General features: G+C 42.0%; 1 protein-coding gene across 1 annotated transcript; it reads right to left on the reverse strand.

The window, feature by feature from the left end:
* Positions 1 to 2,306: 2,306 nt before the first annotated feature.
* LOC148090394 (zinc finger protein 449-like) lies at positions 2,307 to 10,740 on the reverse strand. The gene is made up of 5 exons (XM_087829441.1): positions 10,387 to 10,740; positions 10,127 to 10,183; positions 7,917 to 8,109; positions 3,322 to 3,423; positions 2,307 to 3,049 (listed from the first exon to the last, which is right to left on the reverse strand). Exons 1-5 carry the CDS (start codon positions 10,738 to 10,740, stop codon positions 2,307 to 2,309), a joined length of 1,449 nt encoding a protein of 482 aa, XP_087685567.1.
* Between the last annotated feature and the right edge of the window lie 7,426 nt (positions 10,741 to 18,166).

Genomic DNA, 18,166 nt, shown 5'->3' on the forward strand with positions numbered 1-18,166 from the left:
AGTACTAAAACAAAATCTGCTGGCAAGTGCCTCTCAAAGTGGGTAAAGCGACTCTGTTTCTGCTGGTTTGCATTCAGAGTCCTTTTTCTCTCTGTGCTGCCCATTTTGATTAAAAATATATTCATAAAAATAATTGAGTCCTAAATGCAAGCATCTTATCCCAGAGAAGATTTTCATTCTCTTCTGCCAGATGCCTGGGGTCATTACTAGATGGGATTCAAGAACACCAAGTGCAAAACTTGAGGTCACCTACACGACACAGAGTATGTATCTGAAATTAGGCTATAATCCTACCCCACATTAAGTTCACTTTCTCTTCTTACAAACCATTACATTGTCACAACTTTAGAACCCAGACTATTCCTGGCAGCATTAGAATCCCTAGGTGCAGTTCTGATTTCTTTCACCTTGTCAGATAAAGACATCCAATTTCAAAGGCTGCTAATTTCTCTTAGAAAAGTAGTAATTTCCATGCTCTTTTACCTGATTAGATTCATATTTCCTTTCAATTTTTAAATTCAAAATGGTCTAAAAGTTTAAATATGCAGAGAAATTGAAAGAATAGTGCCATGAACACCCAAATACGCGTCTAGACTCAATGAACACTAACATATTGCCATGAACATTGTACTCAACCTTTCCATAAACATTTTCCAACCTAATGACACTTCATGTCTAAACATTTCAGCATATATGGGCTAAAAACCAAAACACTATCTTACATAAAAATAAAACCAGATTTCTTACCCATCAAGTATGGAGCTTGAAATTCATTCTCTTACCATCACAATTTTTGCTAAGGCCCAAAGGCCAAGGGAAAAAAACCTCAAGTGGCAAGTACCCTGACATCCTAAACTTATCTTGAACCTCACCTCATACCATTTGTCAAAGAAATAAACTCCAGGTGAAATGCGATCTCAGTGTCTAAGGTGAAATAATACTACTTTAAAATGAAAATGTAGGAAATATGTTCATGATCTTGGGGTAGACAAAACATTGCTTCACCAGGATTCAAACAGCACTAACAATAAAGGGGGCAAATGATAAGTTGAGCTATGCAACACCTGGGATATTCTCTTCATCAAGGGACACCAATAAGTGAGTGAGACCACAAGCCAAGGAGTGGGAAAAGATATTTGTCATACATTTTGTCAGTATGTGGAGAAGGTGAATAGCTGTAAACCAAAGATACAACCATTCCTCTCTCCTAGGGTGTACCCTACAAATGGAACCCTTAGTCTCTACACTCATAGGACATAAGTCTTCAAGAAAACCTCAATAAACTTCAAAGCAGAAGTAGAATGAACCACATTTATTAATAACTTTGCATTATAACAAAAAATTGACAGGAAATTATCGACAATGTTCAACTCTTGGGGCAGAAAGGAAATCAAATGAAAACTGTAATAACAAACAACTGCAAAATCACAAATAGAACACTGCATAAGTATCGTGGCATGTGACCAAAGCTCGACTCAAAGTTTGTGGCCTTCAATGCTTTCATCATTTCAAAGAGCAGAGAAAGAAAATGCAGCATGTACTGGAAGTTCACTCCGGGGAGGGTCTCCACCCTTATATAATCCACTCATTCTCCCTAGTGCTTGTGTGGTGGGTACTGATCTCTGCCCTTCCGAGCACTTTATGAATTGGACATTTTCCCCTTGCCCCTATCTTTTGGAAGTGCTCCACATTTCAGAAATGGACTGTGCTCAAGGCTCAAATGATGCATCAACAGAGCAGTGGGCGCACAGGAGATTCTGACACGTGGTGTAAGAGGGAGTCAAGGGAAGTGCTCGTTGGCACCGTCAGGGAAACACCTGCCTGGTGCTCCAACTACTAGTCAGTGGCAATCAAACAGGGACAGCATATCCATTTCCACCTGGCTAAAATATTGCCCAGATACAGGTCAATTGAGCACATCCCCATCTATTGGAATACTGACCCTAGGTCTGAAAGGAGAGCTGACATTTATGTGCTCCTTACTCACTCCTATACTGTGGTTGGCTTGAAACAAACACATGTTCATCGTAAAGATTAAACAAGACTTGCCTAGACAGAAAAACATCATGTCTATGACAATGGCAAGAGTCAGTGAATACTCTGGAATTTCTGTGCCTTGGAAGATGGGTCTTAAACACAGCAAAATACACAGCTGTTCTTATAAATAAAGCTCAAACAAACCTGTTCTTCCAAGACAGCTTAGTGCAGGTTAAAGCTTTGATAGATTAGTGCCACTTTGTGTAGGAACTGTTTCCCTCAACAAATTCTCAAAGAATTCTTCTCTAAAGTGGTCAGCTTGGTGCATATTAAATCATGCCTTCCTTGGGAAGATTGTATGGCTTCTGCCCCGAATGGCTTCTGTAATGAAAAACAAGGCTCGATCTCTGTCTATAGCTTTTCCCACAATTCTCACACACAAATGGTCTCTCTGCAGTGTGTGACCCGTGGTGCAAATTAAGGTCTCTTTGTCGTCTAAATCTTTTCCCACAACTCTGACATTTATGGGGCTTTCCGTTTGTGTGGATTTTCAGGTGTTGTATAAATTGTTTTTTATTACAAAATCGCAACTTACACTCGGGGCAAGTGGATACTCCTTGACCAGAAGAGATTTTCTGGTGTTCTGAGAGGTGTGACTGCTGAGTGAATCGCTTCTCACACACGCTGCATTTATAGGGAGCCTCCCTTGTGTGAACTCGAAGATGCCTTTGTAGGTTTGACCTACGAAGGAACCTTTTCCCACAATCAGGGCACTCATGAGGGAGCTTTCCCAAATGAATTTTCAGGTGCCCCTTAAGTACCTTCTTAGAAACAAAACCCTTCCCACACTGAACACATTGGTGTGGCTTCTTTGGGGCACTCTTTTGCTCATGGGCCCTGGGGTTCCAAGGCTCTTCCTGGTTGGATCTCTCATCTCCCTCTCCCGGAGAGGGATTCTGATCATGGACAGGCAATGTGAGGTATCTGGGTAGCTGCTCTGTGGGAATTCCCAATGGATTGTTTGGCTCCTCGAGGTCTTCTGGAAAGTTGGGCTCAAGAAGTGCATTTCCATCTAAAGAAACAGAAAATGGATATACACTCTCCTCGTTTTTTCTGCTTTGACACATTTTCTCTGCCAATATCAAAATCAAGAGTATGGATAGAAACCGCAGATGTCACCATGTTCCAAGGGAAATGGAGAGCTAGGGACCGAGAAGGGTTACACTCAACGGCTAATGGTAAGACACAAACTTCCAGGTGCCATCCCCAACCTCTTTACAACCCTGGGAGTAAGGGTGAATCTTTCTTTAGTTTCTTCCCAGCAATCCATGAACCCTCACTTACCAATGTTGAAGTCAACAAATTGCAGTAGTTCTTCCAGTTCCTTGCAATCCTGTAGTTCCTTGGCCCAGGGCACTTCAAGTTCAGGCTTTGGTGGTGGGGATCCTGGCCATAGTAGAGACGGGAGGGAGGATAGTTTGAGTCAACACAGGTTTCTGCAGAGTGCAGGTCTCTTTCTCGGACACGTGGCCTCTCCACATCTGCCTACTACCTTCTCAACATTGCTTCACCTGGAGCCTCTGGCAAGGCCTTTGTGTTGTGCTTTTTTCATTTTTCAACGAAAAATAAGAATGAAACCCAAATGGCGGGGGGGGGGGGGGGGGGATCCTACTGTGCTCAGTTCAAAGCTATTTTCTTCCAATCTATGGAAGGGAAGCAATCAATTCTGGTGTGAAGTGAATGCACTGAATGAGCCCCACATCTGTTTGGGGGATGGAATTAGGTAGGTGAGGGCCAGAACGTGAATGGAATTAGGTAGGTGAGGGCCAGACCGTGAATTCAATCTTCCTAAAGTGTTGCCATACCAAAACTGAGAAGCACTGTCCTACTCACTGCCACCTGAAGAGAGAGGGAGGCCACAGTGGGGGTTAGGAATGGCTACTGGAATAATTTTGGTAGGACTGTCAGCCTAAGGACAAGCAGGAGGCGTCTCTACACTCACTGTCACCCTGTGTCTTACCACCCTCTCCTCAGTGAGAGCCTCTCTGGCTCCAGCCTCTTTCCACATGCCTTCCTCAGCTCCAGCCAAGTTTAAGGGTCTGCAGTAAAGTGTGGGTTGGAAATGGCTCATTTCAGACTGAAATACAGGGCAATGAATAAATATTAGACTTAGTAAAATGACATGAGCAAAGTTAGTTTGGCTAATGTTAATGTGAAGGAACATTTAACTTTTAGGACATTGTACCAAAGCATAGGAAGGCAACTAAAATACCTTATTTTCTATTTTCATAAAGAAAAGACCATATGTTTCAAACGAAGAGAATTTAAAGTACAACTCTTCATTTTGTTTATGCTTGCATCTCAAAGGTAAGGTAGGGATGAGAGGGTATGAGCCCAGGTCAAATAAAACTGGATGTCATGGATCAAAGGACAGCAACCTTCAAGTGAAAGTGCGAGAAGTCTGGAAAGTGGGGGGTGGACAGCAGCACAGCCTTGGGGTGGCAGAAACCTGGAGGCCTGAATATCCCCATTAAGAGGGACGTGAACACAAGTTAAGAATGGCAGGATGTGTTCACATGCTGTTTCATGGACTTGATAGTCTTCAGGCTGTAGACTTCATCACAGATCACCAAGAAACCAACCCAGACACCTGCCCCTCAGGGAAAGGCAGCTAAAGACACAACTAGTCAAGGAATGAAGCAGCCCCGGAGGCAGGATCTAGCACCCAGGAGAACAAGGCCAGGAGTATCATCACCAGGCAGCTGCGTCTCATGGACTTACCACCAGTCCAGCTGCCCCTTTCTGTGCAGCACCAAACCAAAGAGGACTGAGAACTGTCACCTGACTCCCTCGCCCGGCACAGTACTCCTTGGTGCCAGCTTTCAAAGAGGCTGGCCCAAACTGGAGCTCCCTGGTGGTTGTTAACCTCACATGCTTCTTCACTGTCTACCAACCTCACCCCCACCCACCTCCCTCCTGTGTAACACTCAGATCTTTGTGGCTCAGGTGCACTCAGCCTTCACAGTCTGGACTCTCAAAGCCCTGCTCCTACCACTATCACTCACTAGTTTGCATTCCCCAACCTATGCTCACGCCCAGGTCAGCTAAGGGCAGTAACCATCCCCCTTTGACCCACCTCACACCCTTCTGACCTCAGTTCCCATCCTCTACTCATGCATTCAATAAAATACTGTCATAAATGCTGAATGAACTGGACACTGTTTCACAAGATTTTCACAGACGTCAGCCCACCTTCTGTCTGCCAACACGGGGAAAACAGCCACGGCGCTCATTACAAGGCAAGCCTGTGAGTGGAGGCGAGCAGACACTAGCACTCATAGGCTGTAGTGGGACGGTAAGTTGGTACAGTAATTTTGGAGGACATTCGGCCATGTCTATTAAAGTTTGAGATGTATATGCCCCCTAACCAATTGTTCCTAGCCTAGATATTTGTCCTGCTGACACATGCCCATGGAAAGATGCTCACTGTGTTTTATAGCTTGGCCCCAGGGCACTTTGGTCAACATTGAATGTCAGTCAGAAGTCATGCCTCGATGCCTACTTCAGTTGGCAGGGCTCTTCTCTTTACCCTCAAACGCCACAGTAACCAGTCCAGAGGTTGTGCTGGAAATGAGCCTAAGTTAAGGGCATGAAAGAGCCCTCTTTGTATTGGGCCCCAGATTGTTCATTTTTCACTCCCGGCTGGGACTCCTTACTCAAAAGCCTGCAGGCGCCAAACTCAAATTCTCACATATCCAATTACTTAAAAATTAGCCCCCAGAAGCAGATTTTTAGCCATTTAGAGCCGACCTCCTTTCCACAGCTAAGAAAATATCACCCCACAGCTGCTAGCCACTGAAAAGTTGGAGCCTTCTGGTTATATGACCCCAAATTGCTGTTGCCCTTTGGAATTCTCTGACCTATAGACTCCCAGTGTGCTACTGGGCTATGACATCACCAAGACAGGTAAGCCCCCGCCTCCCCCCCCCCCCCAACCCTTGCTCCCTGGGGAGTTCCCTTGTCCTCCCCTTCCGACCCCTGGCTTCCCTCACAAGCACACCTGACAAAGAGTTGCCCAACAAAGCTTGTGTGTGCTACTGCCAACTCCTGGTCATATCTCCTTCCTAGATCAGCCCGCAGATCCCTTGGACCCTCTGCAAGTGGTAAGGAGGATGAGACTTTGGGGATCAGGAGGTAGACATGGAGACCTCCCAGTCAGTAGGACAAAGCATAGTGTATCATTTTAATCTGTGATGAGAAAGGGGTACTTTCCTCTCCTCCTAATGGATATATTTTACTTGTTACATCATTCTATCTCTCCCTTGTTAAATATACTGGACTTTCCTGTGCTTTAGAGAAGGATGTATTCAAATCAAGAGCAATAGTGCTGCTCAGCATCATATATGATCTCTGTACCTGGCACTGTTGCTAAGAGAAGAATATTCACATGGGAATGTTCTACGGGAACTCATACGCAGAAAGATGTATAATTCAACCCACTGGCTAGGTTCTGACACTTGTTGCAGGCATACACACAGAGATACAGATTTTTAAAAACTTGTTAACGCATCAGAGATGTAGGTAAGGTAAAGAATGGGATATTAATGGCAATATTTTATGTAGTTTGGCTTCGACCTTAATGGATATACATATGTCCTTTTGGGTTTTTCCTCCTGGTCACCGCTATGGAAAACAAGACAGAGTCCATGTCCCTACATGCCCAGCACTTGCTAGAGCAAGCTACAAAACTTGTTACCAGGATGAAATGAATAAATGCGGAAAGCAAGACAAATTCGTGACCAAACAACCACACTGTGACAGTATGAGATGAATTCCATGTGGGTGGTGGCATTGCACAGATCACATATGGTCCTACTCTTGGTCCCCTGGAAAGGACCAAGCCATCTTTTCCAGGGAGAGGGTGGGGTCTCACACGTACTCTTCCCCATTGCCTGCCAGACACTCAGAGAAGAGAGGTGGCACTTGGAATGGAAATCACAAGAGAGAGGGTAAAACCATAGGTAAGCACCAGAGCTAGAATTTCTATTGGCTTCAAGAGCAAATGGGTCCAAGTGTCAAGGATACCCATTCTCATGCACTTAGACAGGACACAGAAAGCAAGGATCCCAGGCAAGGTACCTGAAAGCTTAACAGATTTTTGAATTCATATATAACAATCTTTTCTAATATGATATCTCCCAGGGTCTGCCCAGAGAACCTTGTGCTTTCTCCCTCTATAAAATCCTGCCAAGTCCTCGACCACCCTCGAGACTTCCATGAACTTCTAGGAGACTTTCTTCCCCGGGACTTTCTCCCCCTGAGCTAACTCCTGTATTGCCTGCAGCAGTGGTTCTCAAAGGGCAGTATGTTCAGCACTCACCTAGAGAGCTTGTTTAAAATGCACCGCAGGTGATCCTGATACGGAGAATCTGCTTACCACGCTTGGAGAAACGCTGTTCTATCCATAAAAATGGATAGGATAGGTATTTGTTTTACTGGCACAAGCAATTAAATCCTCTTAAAGGATCTGGAGTGAGTATATTAATAAAGTACCATGTTTGAATGTGGTTCTTATGTTATAAGAGCAACTGAGGCCCTTGGGACCCACAACACCACAGATTCCACGGATAAAAATTGGCTGGGGAGATTAATCTTCATTCATACTACCCAAACTCTCATCCATTTCCTGTATAACATTCTGAGTCAAAGCCTCCTTCCTGAGCAGGCTTATTAATTAGCTTAAGGGATTTTGAATCCTGTTCGATCCAATACTGGGCTTTGTGTCCAGATATTCCCCAAGAGACACTCCCTCCTACTACTCTTTATAAGAGCGATCCATTTTCATCCAGTATTCGGTGTTTCTAACCAACCCCAACCCTGGACAGCTCCTGAGCTCTCAAAATAGAAATCAAGGAAAAGAAATAAAACCCTTGCCTTACCAGGGTCCAGAAAGGACTGGCCTTCCCCAGCAGCATTGGGGCTCAGCTCCTGTAGAGTCCAGGCCTCTGCCAGTGGGTCCTCAGGGTCAGGTTCCATTGCTTGCAGTGGGGGTACCTCCAGGTGGACGTTTAAGGATATGTCTGCCATGTCAACTGTTGCCAAATCTGCCAAGAGCTTTTCCTGACTATCCATCTGGAGGAAATGCCAGAACACATCACTCTAAAGTCTATCTAGACCAGCAGTGCCCAGTAGCAACATAACGCAAGCCACCCAAGTCATTTAAAATTTTCCAGTGCTCATATGAAAAATAAAAGAAATAGGTAAAGTCGATCTTAATAATATGCATTATTTAACCCAATACATCTAAAATATCATAATTTCAAAATGTAATCAGTATGAAGAATTATTAGTGAAGTATTTCACCTACTTTATTTTTCACCTTAAGTCTTCTGAATGGGGTGTGCATTTCATACTTACAGCATATCCCAATTTGGACTAGCCACATTTCTAGTGCTCAAGAGCCACCCTTGGCTGGTGCCTACCATGCTGGCAATGCAGAATGAGACTGCACAAAGACAAAATTTCATGTGGTAAGCCAAACAAGGAAGGGAAACTATAAACTCATTCTACCCTAGGGGCAGGAAACTTTGGAAGAGTCCTGTTCATGCAGGCTAACTGCAGAGCCCCATCTACACCCAAGCCTCCAGTGCCCCTAATGCCCAACTGGAAGCACTTTCTCTCATCCCCAAAGATGCTGCCCTGTGCTCGGCTATGGCATGGCCTCAAAAACTTTTACTTGGTGGTTCTGAACTGAGGGCATGGCCACCGCCCCAGAAGGGTGCTTTGCATATGATGTCAGGTGATGGCTTTCAGAACTAGTGGGCGGAGATGGGAGTATAGATAATTCTGGGTAGCTCATTTTGTTAGAGAGTCATCCCGATGAGCTAAGGTTGCGGGTTTGATCCTGGTTAGGGCACATACAAGAATCAACCAATGAATGCATAAAGAAGTGGAACAACAAATCAATGTTTCTTTCTCTCTCTCTCAAATCTATAACTAAAAGAAAATAATTTAGTGGGCGGGGATGGGAGTATAGATAATGCACAGAACACAGAATTGTTCCAGGTCCCCACCAACTTTCATGTAGGTAAAAAGAACCTGTCAAGACTCTCGCCTTGTTGGTCATATAATCACAAAATATTTTTGTATATTTTAGCAAAACTATAATTTTCTAGGTGAGCGCTACTTTGGAAATCAAAGTCACGGTGATGTAAAGTACAGCATAGGAAATATTGTCAATAATATTGTAATAACCATGCATGGTGTCGTGTGGGTACTGGATGTTATCAGGGGGAACACTTTGCAATGTATATGATCATCTAACCACTATGCTATAGACCTGAAACTAATAGAAAATAATACTGAATGTAAGATTTGACTTTGGGCGGTGGGCACACAATGCAATATACAGATCATGCATGTGTCATAGAAATGGACACTTGAAAGCTATATGACCCTATTGACCGGTGTCACTCAATAACTTTAATTTTTTTTAAAAAGAAAAAAGTTTAAAAAAAGTTTTTTTTTTAAAAGAAAGGCTATACTACCAATTGCTCAGATTCACCAAGGTTTTTTCCCATCTTGGAAAATCACACGACCAGCAGCACCACTGCTCATAGTGTTTGAGCTGTATCAGTCTGAATTACTGCCTGTCGCCTTCACAGTGAGTCTGTGCAGAGGGGCAAGCATCTGACGACTTCATGAGGCCTTCTGGTGCACTCAAGCCCAGACGTGTGCACGTTGAAACATTTTCTTAGTTTATAATAAACTACCTTCCTATTCCTTTATATTCCTTCTAGAGTCTACTTGACTCAGACTTGACCAATTTTGCTTGCAAAGAGTTACGTAGTAAATATTTTAGGCTTTGTGTGCCACATTCTGTCTGTCACTAACTCTCCTCCTTCCTCTTTTTTAAAACAATATTTTAACAGGTCAAATCCATTATTAGCTTACAGGGTATACCAAACAGGCTGTGGGTGGATCTGGTCTGCAGACCCTAAAGTGTAATACTGGTGATTTTTGAGGAATGACTGTAGGTAGGTTATGGGGTAGGTTATGTATGAATTTCATTTAAGTATATTTACTGGGGCATTAGGAAATATTTGTTACAGAAGGGGAATTGGCTATGATGAGGTTGAAAACCACTGACCCATATGTTTTCTCCAGCAGAAGAGAGCCATGAAAACAACTGTGGAGAAATCTTGGCCTGAAGAATGACACAGACACAAAAGTCTGATCCAATACCACCTGCCTCTGATACCCCTTTGGTCTAGTTACCAAGATCCCAAACTCTTTTCTCACCTGTGTCTCCAGTGTCTCAGGTTTGGTCTGTAAGTCTTCTAGGAGTGACACAACTTGTGTCTCCGGTGTCTCAGGTTTGGTCTGTAAGTCTTCTAATAGTGACACAGCTCTTGTCTCCGGTGTCTCAGGTTTGGTCTGTAAGTCTTCTAACTGTGACACAATGCTTTCTGTAGTCTCTGGGCATTGCTCTGTCACCCAGGTCTCTAGCTCCTGGGGTATAACTGTTAGGTATTGTTCCAACGTTAGAAGCTCCATCATCTGTGACTTAGAACGAATCTTTGGCTTCAGCCACTCAGAGCAAAGCTCCAGGAGTTTGTTGAAAACTTCACGAGGCCCAGCTGCTTCTTTGTACTGGAACTGCCTGAAGCACTGACGGAAGACTTCAGATTCTTTATCACAATCTTGAAACACCAAGCCCAGATTCAAGGAGGCCTGGATTGCAAAACTGAGGGCAGTATCCATTACCCCCTTCCCTCAGCATACAATTGACCTGGCATCTGAAGTCTCAGGTTCCAATTTGTTTCTTTGTGTATTTCCTGGGTGTAGACACCTACAGCTGAGGAAAGGGCAAATGAGAAAGAACCAGGGGTGGTTACCAGAGGACCTCATCTCCCTTATTTGCTTGCCTTTCAGCAAAGCCCTAAAGTCACAGGTTGTAATCTTTAGGGAAGTTTTTAAAATCTGATGAAAATGTTCCGGGACTTCTTTAAGAAGAAAGAAAGAAAAAGAAGATCAGTTATAAAGAATAAAATAGCAATAAATGCATACCCATCAATAATCACTTCAAATGTAAATGGTTTCAATGTTCCAATCAAAAGACATAGGGTAGCCCTAGCTGGTTGGGCTCAGTGGTCAGAGCATCGGCCGGCCAACTGAAGGTTCTGCGGTTCGATTCCAGTCAAGGGCACCTACCTTAGTCACAGGTCAGATCCCAGGCCCCTGTCAGCGCACGTGCTTGCGGGAGGCAACCAATGGATGTGTCTCTCTCACATCGATGTTTCTCTCTCTCTGTCTCTCCCTTGCCCTTCCACTCTCTCTAAAAAATCAATGGAAGAAATATCCTTGGGTGAGGATTAACAACAACAACAACAACAACAACAACAATAAGACGTAGGACTGCTGAATCAATAAGAAAACAAGACTTGTATATATGCTGTCTACAAGAGACCCACCTCAGAAGGATAGGCAAACACAGACTGAAAGTAAAGAGATGGAAAAAGATATTTCCCGCAAATGGAAATGGAAAAAAAACCCTGGAGTAACAGTACTTATATGACAATATAGACTTTAAAACAAAGGCTATAATAAGAGACAAAGAAGGACACTACATAATGGTAAAGGGATCAATCCCACAAGGGGATATAACCCTTGTAAACATATATGCACCCAATATTGAAGCACCTAAATACAAAAAGCAAATCTTGATAGACACGAAGGGAGAGATCGACAGTAATACTGTCATAGAAGGAAATTTTAACACTCTTTTTCTCATCAATGGGTAGATCTTCCAGACAGAAAATCAACAAGGAAACAGCGGCCTTAAATGACACGCTAGACCAGATGAATTTAATTGCTTTTATCAGAGCATTTCACCCCAAAGCAGTAGAATATACATCCTTTCCAAGTGCACATGGGACATTTTCTAGGATAGACCACATGTTGGGAAACACATCAATCTCAATAAATTTAAGAAGGTTGAAATCACACCAAGCATCTTCTCTGACCACAATGGTATGAAACTAGAAGTCAATTACAAGGAAAAAAATAGAAAACACATAAACAAATGGAGGCTAAATTATATGTTACTAATTAATGAATGTGTAACAATGATAACAAGGAAGAAATCAAAAGATACCTTGAGACAAATGAAAATGGGAACAGAACAACCCAAAATCTATGGGACAAAGGGAAAGCAGTCCCAAGACGGAAATTCTTAGCTTTATAGGCCTACCCCAAGAAACAAGAAAAACCTCAAACAATCAAAACTTACACCTAAAGGAACTAGAAAAACAACAACAACCAAAGCCCAGAAGAGTAGAGGGAAGAAAATAATAAAGATCAAAGCAGAAATAAAGAAATAAAGTCTAAAACAGCAATACAGAAGATCAATGAAACCACCGACCTGGCTCTTTGAAAGGATAAACAAGGTTGATAAACCATTAACTACACTCATCCAAAAAAAGAGAAAGCGACCAAATAAATAAAATCAGAAATACAAGAGGAGAAGTCAAACTGAAACCAAAGAAATACAAAGAATTATAAGAAAATATTATGAAAAACTATATGCCAACAAATTGGACAATCTGGAAGAAAAGGATAAATTCCTAGACACATACAATCTTCCAAAACTGAATCAAGAAGAAACAGAAAATCTGAACAGACCAATTACAACTAATGAAATCGAAGCAGTAATCAAAAAGATTCCCACAAACAAAAGTCCTGGACTAGATGGCTCCACAGGTGAATTTTACCAAACATGCAAAGAAGAAATAACACCTATCCTTCTCAAACTATTCCAAAAAATTCAAGAGGAAGGAAGGCTTCCAAGCTCATTTTAAGAGGCCAGCATTATCCTAATTCCAAAATCAGATAAAGACAATGAAAAAAGAAAATTATGGGCCAATATCCCTGCTGAACATACATGCAAAATTCCTCAACAAAATATTAAACAAACAAATCCAGCAATACGCTAAAAAGCTCATACGCCATGATCAAGTAGGATTTATTCCTGGGATGCAAAGTTGGTACAGTATCCTCAGATCCATTGACGTGATACACTACATAAAAAATGAAGTACAAAAATCATAAGATTATATCAGTAGGTGCAGAAATGCATTTCACATAATTCAGCACCCATTTATGATAAAAAGTCTCAGCCAAGTGAGAAAAGAGAGAACATATCTCAATATAATAAAGGTCATATATGATGAGCCCACAGCTAACTTCATATTTAAAAGGGAAGAACTAAAACCATTTTCCTTAAGATCAGGAACAAGACAGGGATGTCCACTTTCCCCGCACTTATTCAACATAGTACTGGAAGTCCTAGCCACAGTCATCAGACAGGAAGAGGAAATAAAAGGCATCCAAAATGGAAAGGAGGACGTAAAACTGTCATTATTTGCAGATGGCATGATACTGTATATAGAGAACTCTAAAGATTCCACCAACCCCCCCCACACACAAAACCACACACACACACACACACACACACAAACAAAAAACAAACCCTTACTAGCACTGATAAATGAATCCAGTAAAGTAGCAGGATACAAAATAAATATCCAGAAATCGGTTGTATTTTTATACACCAATAATGAACTACCAGAAAGGGAAACTAAGAAAAGAATTCCATTTGCAATTACATCAAACAAAATAAAATAACTAGGAATAAATTTAACCAGCGAGGTAAAAGACCTGTTCTTGGAAAATTATAAGACACCGAAGAAATACACTGAAGAAGATACAAATAAATGGAAACATACACCATGCTCATGGATAAGAAGAATTGACATCGTTAAAATGTCCATACTTCCCAAAGCATCTATAGATTCAACGCAACTCCTATCAAAATACCGATGATGTATTTCACAGAACTGGAAAAAATAATCCAAAATTTATATGAAACCAGAAAAGACCCCAAATAACCACAGCAATCTTGAGAAAGAAGAATAAAGTTGGAGGTATCACGTTACCTGCTATCAAACTAACCTACCAAGCTATAGTAATCAAATCAGAATGGTACTGGCATAAAAAGAGACATACCTAGATCAATGGAACAGAGAGCCCAGAAATAAACCCACACCTACATGGTCAGTTAATATTTGACCAAGGAGGCAAGAACATGTAATGAGACAAAGACAGTCTATTCAATAATGGTGCTGGGAAAATTGGACGGATACATGAAACTAGACCACCTTATTACATCATATACAAGAATAAATTACAAATGGATTAAAGACTTTAATGTAAGACTTGAAACCATAAAACTACTACAAGAAAACACAGGCTGTAAAATCTTGGACATTTCTCTTAGCATTATTTTTTCTGATATGTGTCCTCAGACAAGAAAACCCAAAGAAAAAATAAACAAATGGGACTACATCAAACTAAGTAGTTTTTACACAGCAAAGAAAACCATCAACAAAATTAAAAGACAATATACTGAATGTGGAAAGATATTCCCCAATGACAAATCCTATAACAGGTTAATATCCAAAATCTATAAAAAACTCATCCAACTCAACACCAAAAGACCCCCAAACAATCCAATTTAAAAATATACAGAGGACCTTAATAGAGACTTCTCCGCAGAGGACATACAGAGAGTCAACAGACATATGAAAAAATGCTCGACCTCACTAATCACCACAGAAATGCAAATTAAAACCTCAATGAGATGTCATCTTGTGCCTGTCAGAATGGCTATCACCAATAAATCAACAAACAAGTGTTGGTGAGGATGTGGAGAAAAGGGAACCCTTGTGCACTGTTGGTGCAAATGCAGATTGGTGCAGACACTGTGGAAAACAGGATTGGGATTTCTCAAAAAGTTGAAAATGGTACTGCCTTATGACCCAGCGATTCCACTTCAGAGTACATATCTGAAGAAACCCAAAACACTCATTTGGAAGACTAGATGCACCCCTATGTTCATTGCAGCATTATTTACAATAGCTAAGAGATGGAAGCCACCCAACTGCACATCAATAAGGAATGGATTAAAAAAGTGGTGGTACACCCTGGTAGGTATGGCTCAGCTGGTAGGCCGTCATCCCGTGCACCAAAAGGTTGCTGGTTCAATTCTCCATCAGGGCGCCTGCCTGGGTTGTGGGCTGGATCCCCAGTAGGGGACATGCAGGAGGCAACCGATTGATGTTGCACTCTCACAGCGATGTTTCTCTCTTCTCCCTTCCTCTGTCTCAAAAAAAAAAAAAAAAAAAAAATCAAGAAACTGTTCTTTAAAAAAGGTGGCGGTACATATATATAATGGAATACTATTCGGCCATAAAAAAGAAGGAAATGTTACCATTTGTGACAGCATAGATGGGCCGAGAGGGCATTATGCTAAGTGAAATCAGTTAACCAGAGAAAGACAAACACCATATGATTTCACTTATATGTGGAATCTAAAGAACAGTGTAAAGAAACAAAATACAAACTCATAGATGCAGAGAACAGACTGATGTTTTCCAGGCAGGAGGGGGCTTGTGGGGCTGGGTGAAAAATGGGAAGGCACTTAGAAGTACAGGTGGCAGTTACAAAACAATCACGGGGATGTGAACTACAGCATTAGAAATATAGTCAATAATATTGTAATAACTATATATGGTGCTAAGTGTGTACCGGATATTTTGGGGGGAACACTTTCTAAAGTATATGATTGTCTAATCACTATGCTCTACAACTGAAAGTAATACAAAATTAAGCTGACTGTAAACTGTAAAAAAGAAAATGAAGGTATGTTAAAAATGTAAATGCTGCCCGGCCGGGCGTGGCTCAGCGGTTGAGCATCGACCTAGGATCCAAGCGATCGGGGTTTGATTCCCGGTCAGGGCACATGCCCGGGTTGTGGGCTCGATCAATGACTCTCTCATCATTGACGTTTCTCTCTCTCTCTCCCTCTCTTTTCCTCTCTCTGAAATCAATAAAGATATATTAAAAAAAAAAAAAAAAAGTAAATACAATTGACAAATAGAATTGTTCTTGGCAAAAAAAAAAAAAAAAAAAAAGAGAGAGAGAGAGAGAGAAAGAGATTTGGATGAAAATTTTAGACATATTGTTTAAAAATCACTCTTTGCCAGAAATATAGTTATTTATATGTAGAAAATGTTTTGACTTATTGTGAGACATCTTACAATATAAAGCAACAACAACAAAAATCTGATGAAAGCCATGGACTCACTTGCTAGAAAAATACACACACATTTCCAATTCTGCATCCAATTTCTACAAAGTTTATAAAATGTCCAAACCCATCCATAAACACTCTAGAACTATGTTTTCCAATATGGTAGGCACTAGAGCCATGTGGATATTTACATTGAAATTTATTAAAATAAAATGTCAGCTCCTAGCTACATTGCAGGGGTAATACTATACTAGTGAGGAAACCTGAAAGTTCACCTAGCTTTGAGTAACCCTCAGTCACCTTCAGTCACCAGCATCTCAGGGAGAGCCATGCCCTGCAAAGGCAGGAACTCATCAATCCCTCATTCTCCTCCACTTCAGATGTGCAGTTTAGCCAACATCACCATGAACCTCATCGTGCAATGGCATTCCAAGTGGCTTTCTCATGAGAAAAACACTACACAGGGCAGGCCCTGAGTACAGACGAGGGCACTAAGGCTTGAAGCTTTGGAGGGCCGAATAACATGTCCCAGGACGCACAGTAAATGCCAGAGGGAAATGGCGATGAGGTTAGAAACCATAGACTCCCACAGTGCTCATGTCTCAAAACATCCGTACTAGCCCGGCCAGGCATGCCTGGGCGGTTGAGCATCGACCTAGGACCCAGGAGATGACTCTCTCATCATTGATGTTTCTCTCTCTCTCTCCCCCTCTCCCTTCCTCTCTCTGAAATCAGTAAAGATATATTTAAAACAACAACAACAAAAAACAACAACATCCATACTAGATCTAAAATATGAATTCAGCAAAGTAGCAGGATACAAAAAATAAAAACTAAAAATAATAAATAAAATAAAAATAATAATATAGATAAAATAAACAAAATTCATAAAATTAAATTAAACAAAATAAAAAATAATAAAAGAGATTAATCAAAGAACTTACATGCATTTATGGACACAGACAATAGTGTGGAGAAGGCCTGGGGGGGTGGGGGCGGAGAGGATCAATGGGGGAGGAAAGGGGGACATCTGTAATACTTTCAACAATGAGGAAAATTTTTTTAAAAAATAAAAATAAATTAATAAAAACATTCAAATGTTCTTAGTGTGACCTCTGAGGTCACAGGTGTGAAGACTGGTACCTGCCCGTGTGCTATGGGTCCTTTCTCTCTGCATTTGCTCACACAACTCACGTACCTGTCTTCTTCCCCAGACGGTATCAAGAGAAAAAAATACTCATGACTCTCTTCCTGCCCAGTCATCAAAAAACTTCACTCTATTCGAATCTCATCCCCAGACTAGTTTCTTAAATGATACCCAGAGCCTCTCTCTGTAACATCCTCTTTTATAAAACCGCCTTTGGGGGATCAGATTGCATGGAAAGCAAACCGCAGTATGCCTGGTACAGAGACGGCTCTGCTCCGGAGAACTAATTCCTAGGAAGCTTCTATTCCCCAGACTAGGTACCTAAGTGTCGCTGGAGGGCATCCAGGAACCCTGCGGGTTTAGGCTGAGGACCCACCTTTCATGTTCTCCAGCCTCACAGCTGGACAGCTCTTCCCTTACTGACCCAAACCTTACCCCACGTCTCCCACGGAATTGACCCTCCGGGTTTCCCTCCGACGGCCCTTCACTTCCCCACAGGCCTGATGGCTTCTTTCCAATGAACACGAGCTCACCGGGCCCGTAAACACAGAGGCGCGTGCAAAGAGACAAGGGGCTCTGTGAAAAGAGGGCACTAGGGGAAAGGATAGGGGGACAAGTCCCAAACCTTCTAAAAGCTGGTTTAAAACCCGAGACCAGGCTCTGTCGCTTGGGCGTCCTCCATGCACCAAATGGTTGCCAGTTTGATTCCGGCCGGGTCGCAGGCTCGATCCCCAGTAGGGGGCGTGCAGGCAGCAGCCAATCGATGGCTCGCTCTCACATCGGTGTTGTTTCTCTCTCTCTCAGTCTCCCTTCCTCCCTCTAAATCAATAAAAAATTTTTTAGAACTAAAATAAATAAAATCGGACGCCAGTGACGAGCACCCAGGCGAA

Source organism: Miniopterus natalensis, chromosome X (assembly GCF_054644295.1).
Source record: "Miniopterus natalensis isolate mMinNat1 chromosome X, mMinNat1.hap1, whole genome shotgun sequence".
NCBI lineage: Eukaryota > Metazoa > Chordata > Mammalia > Chiroptera > Miniopteridae > Miniopterus > Miniopterus natalensis.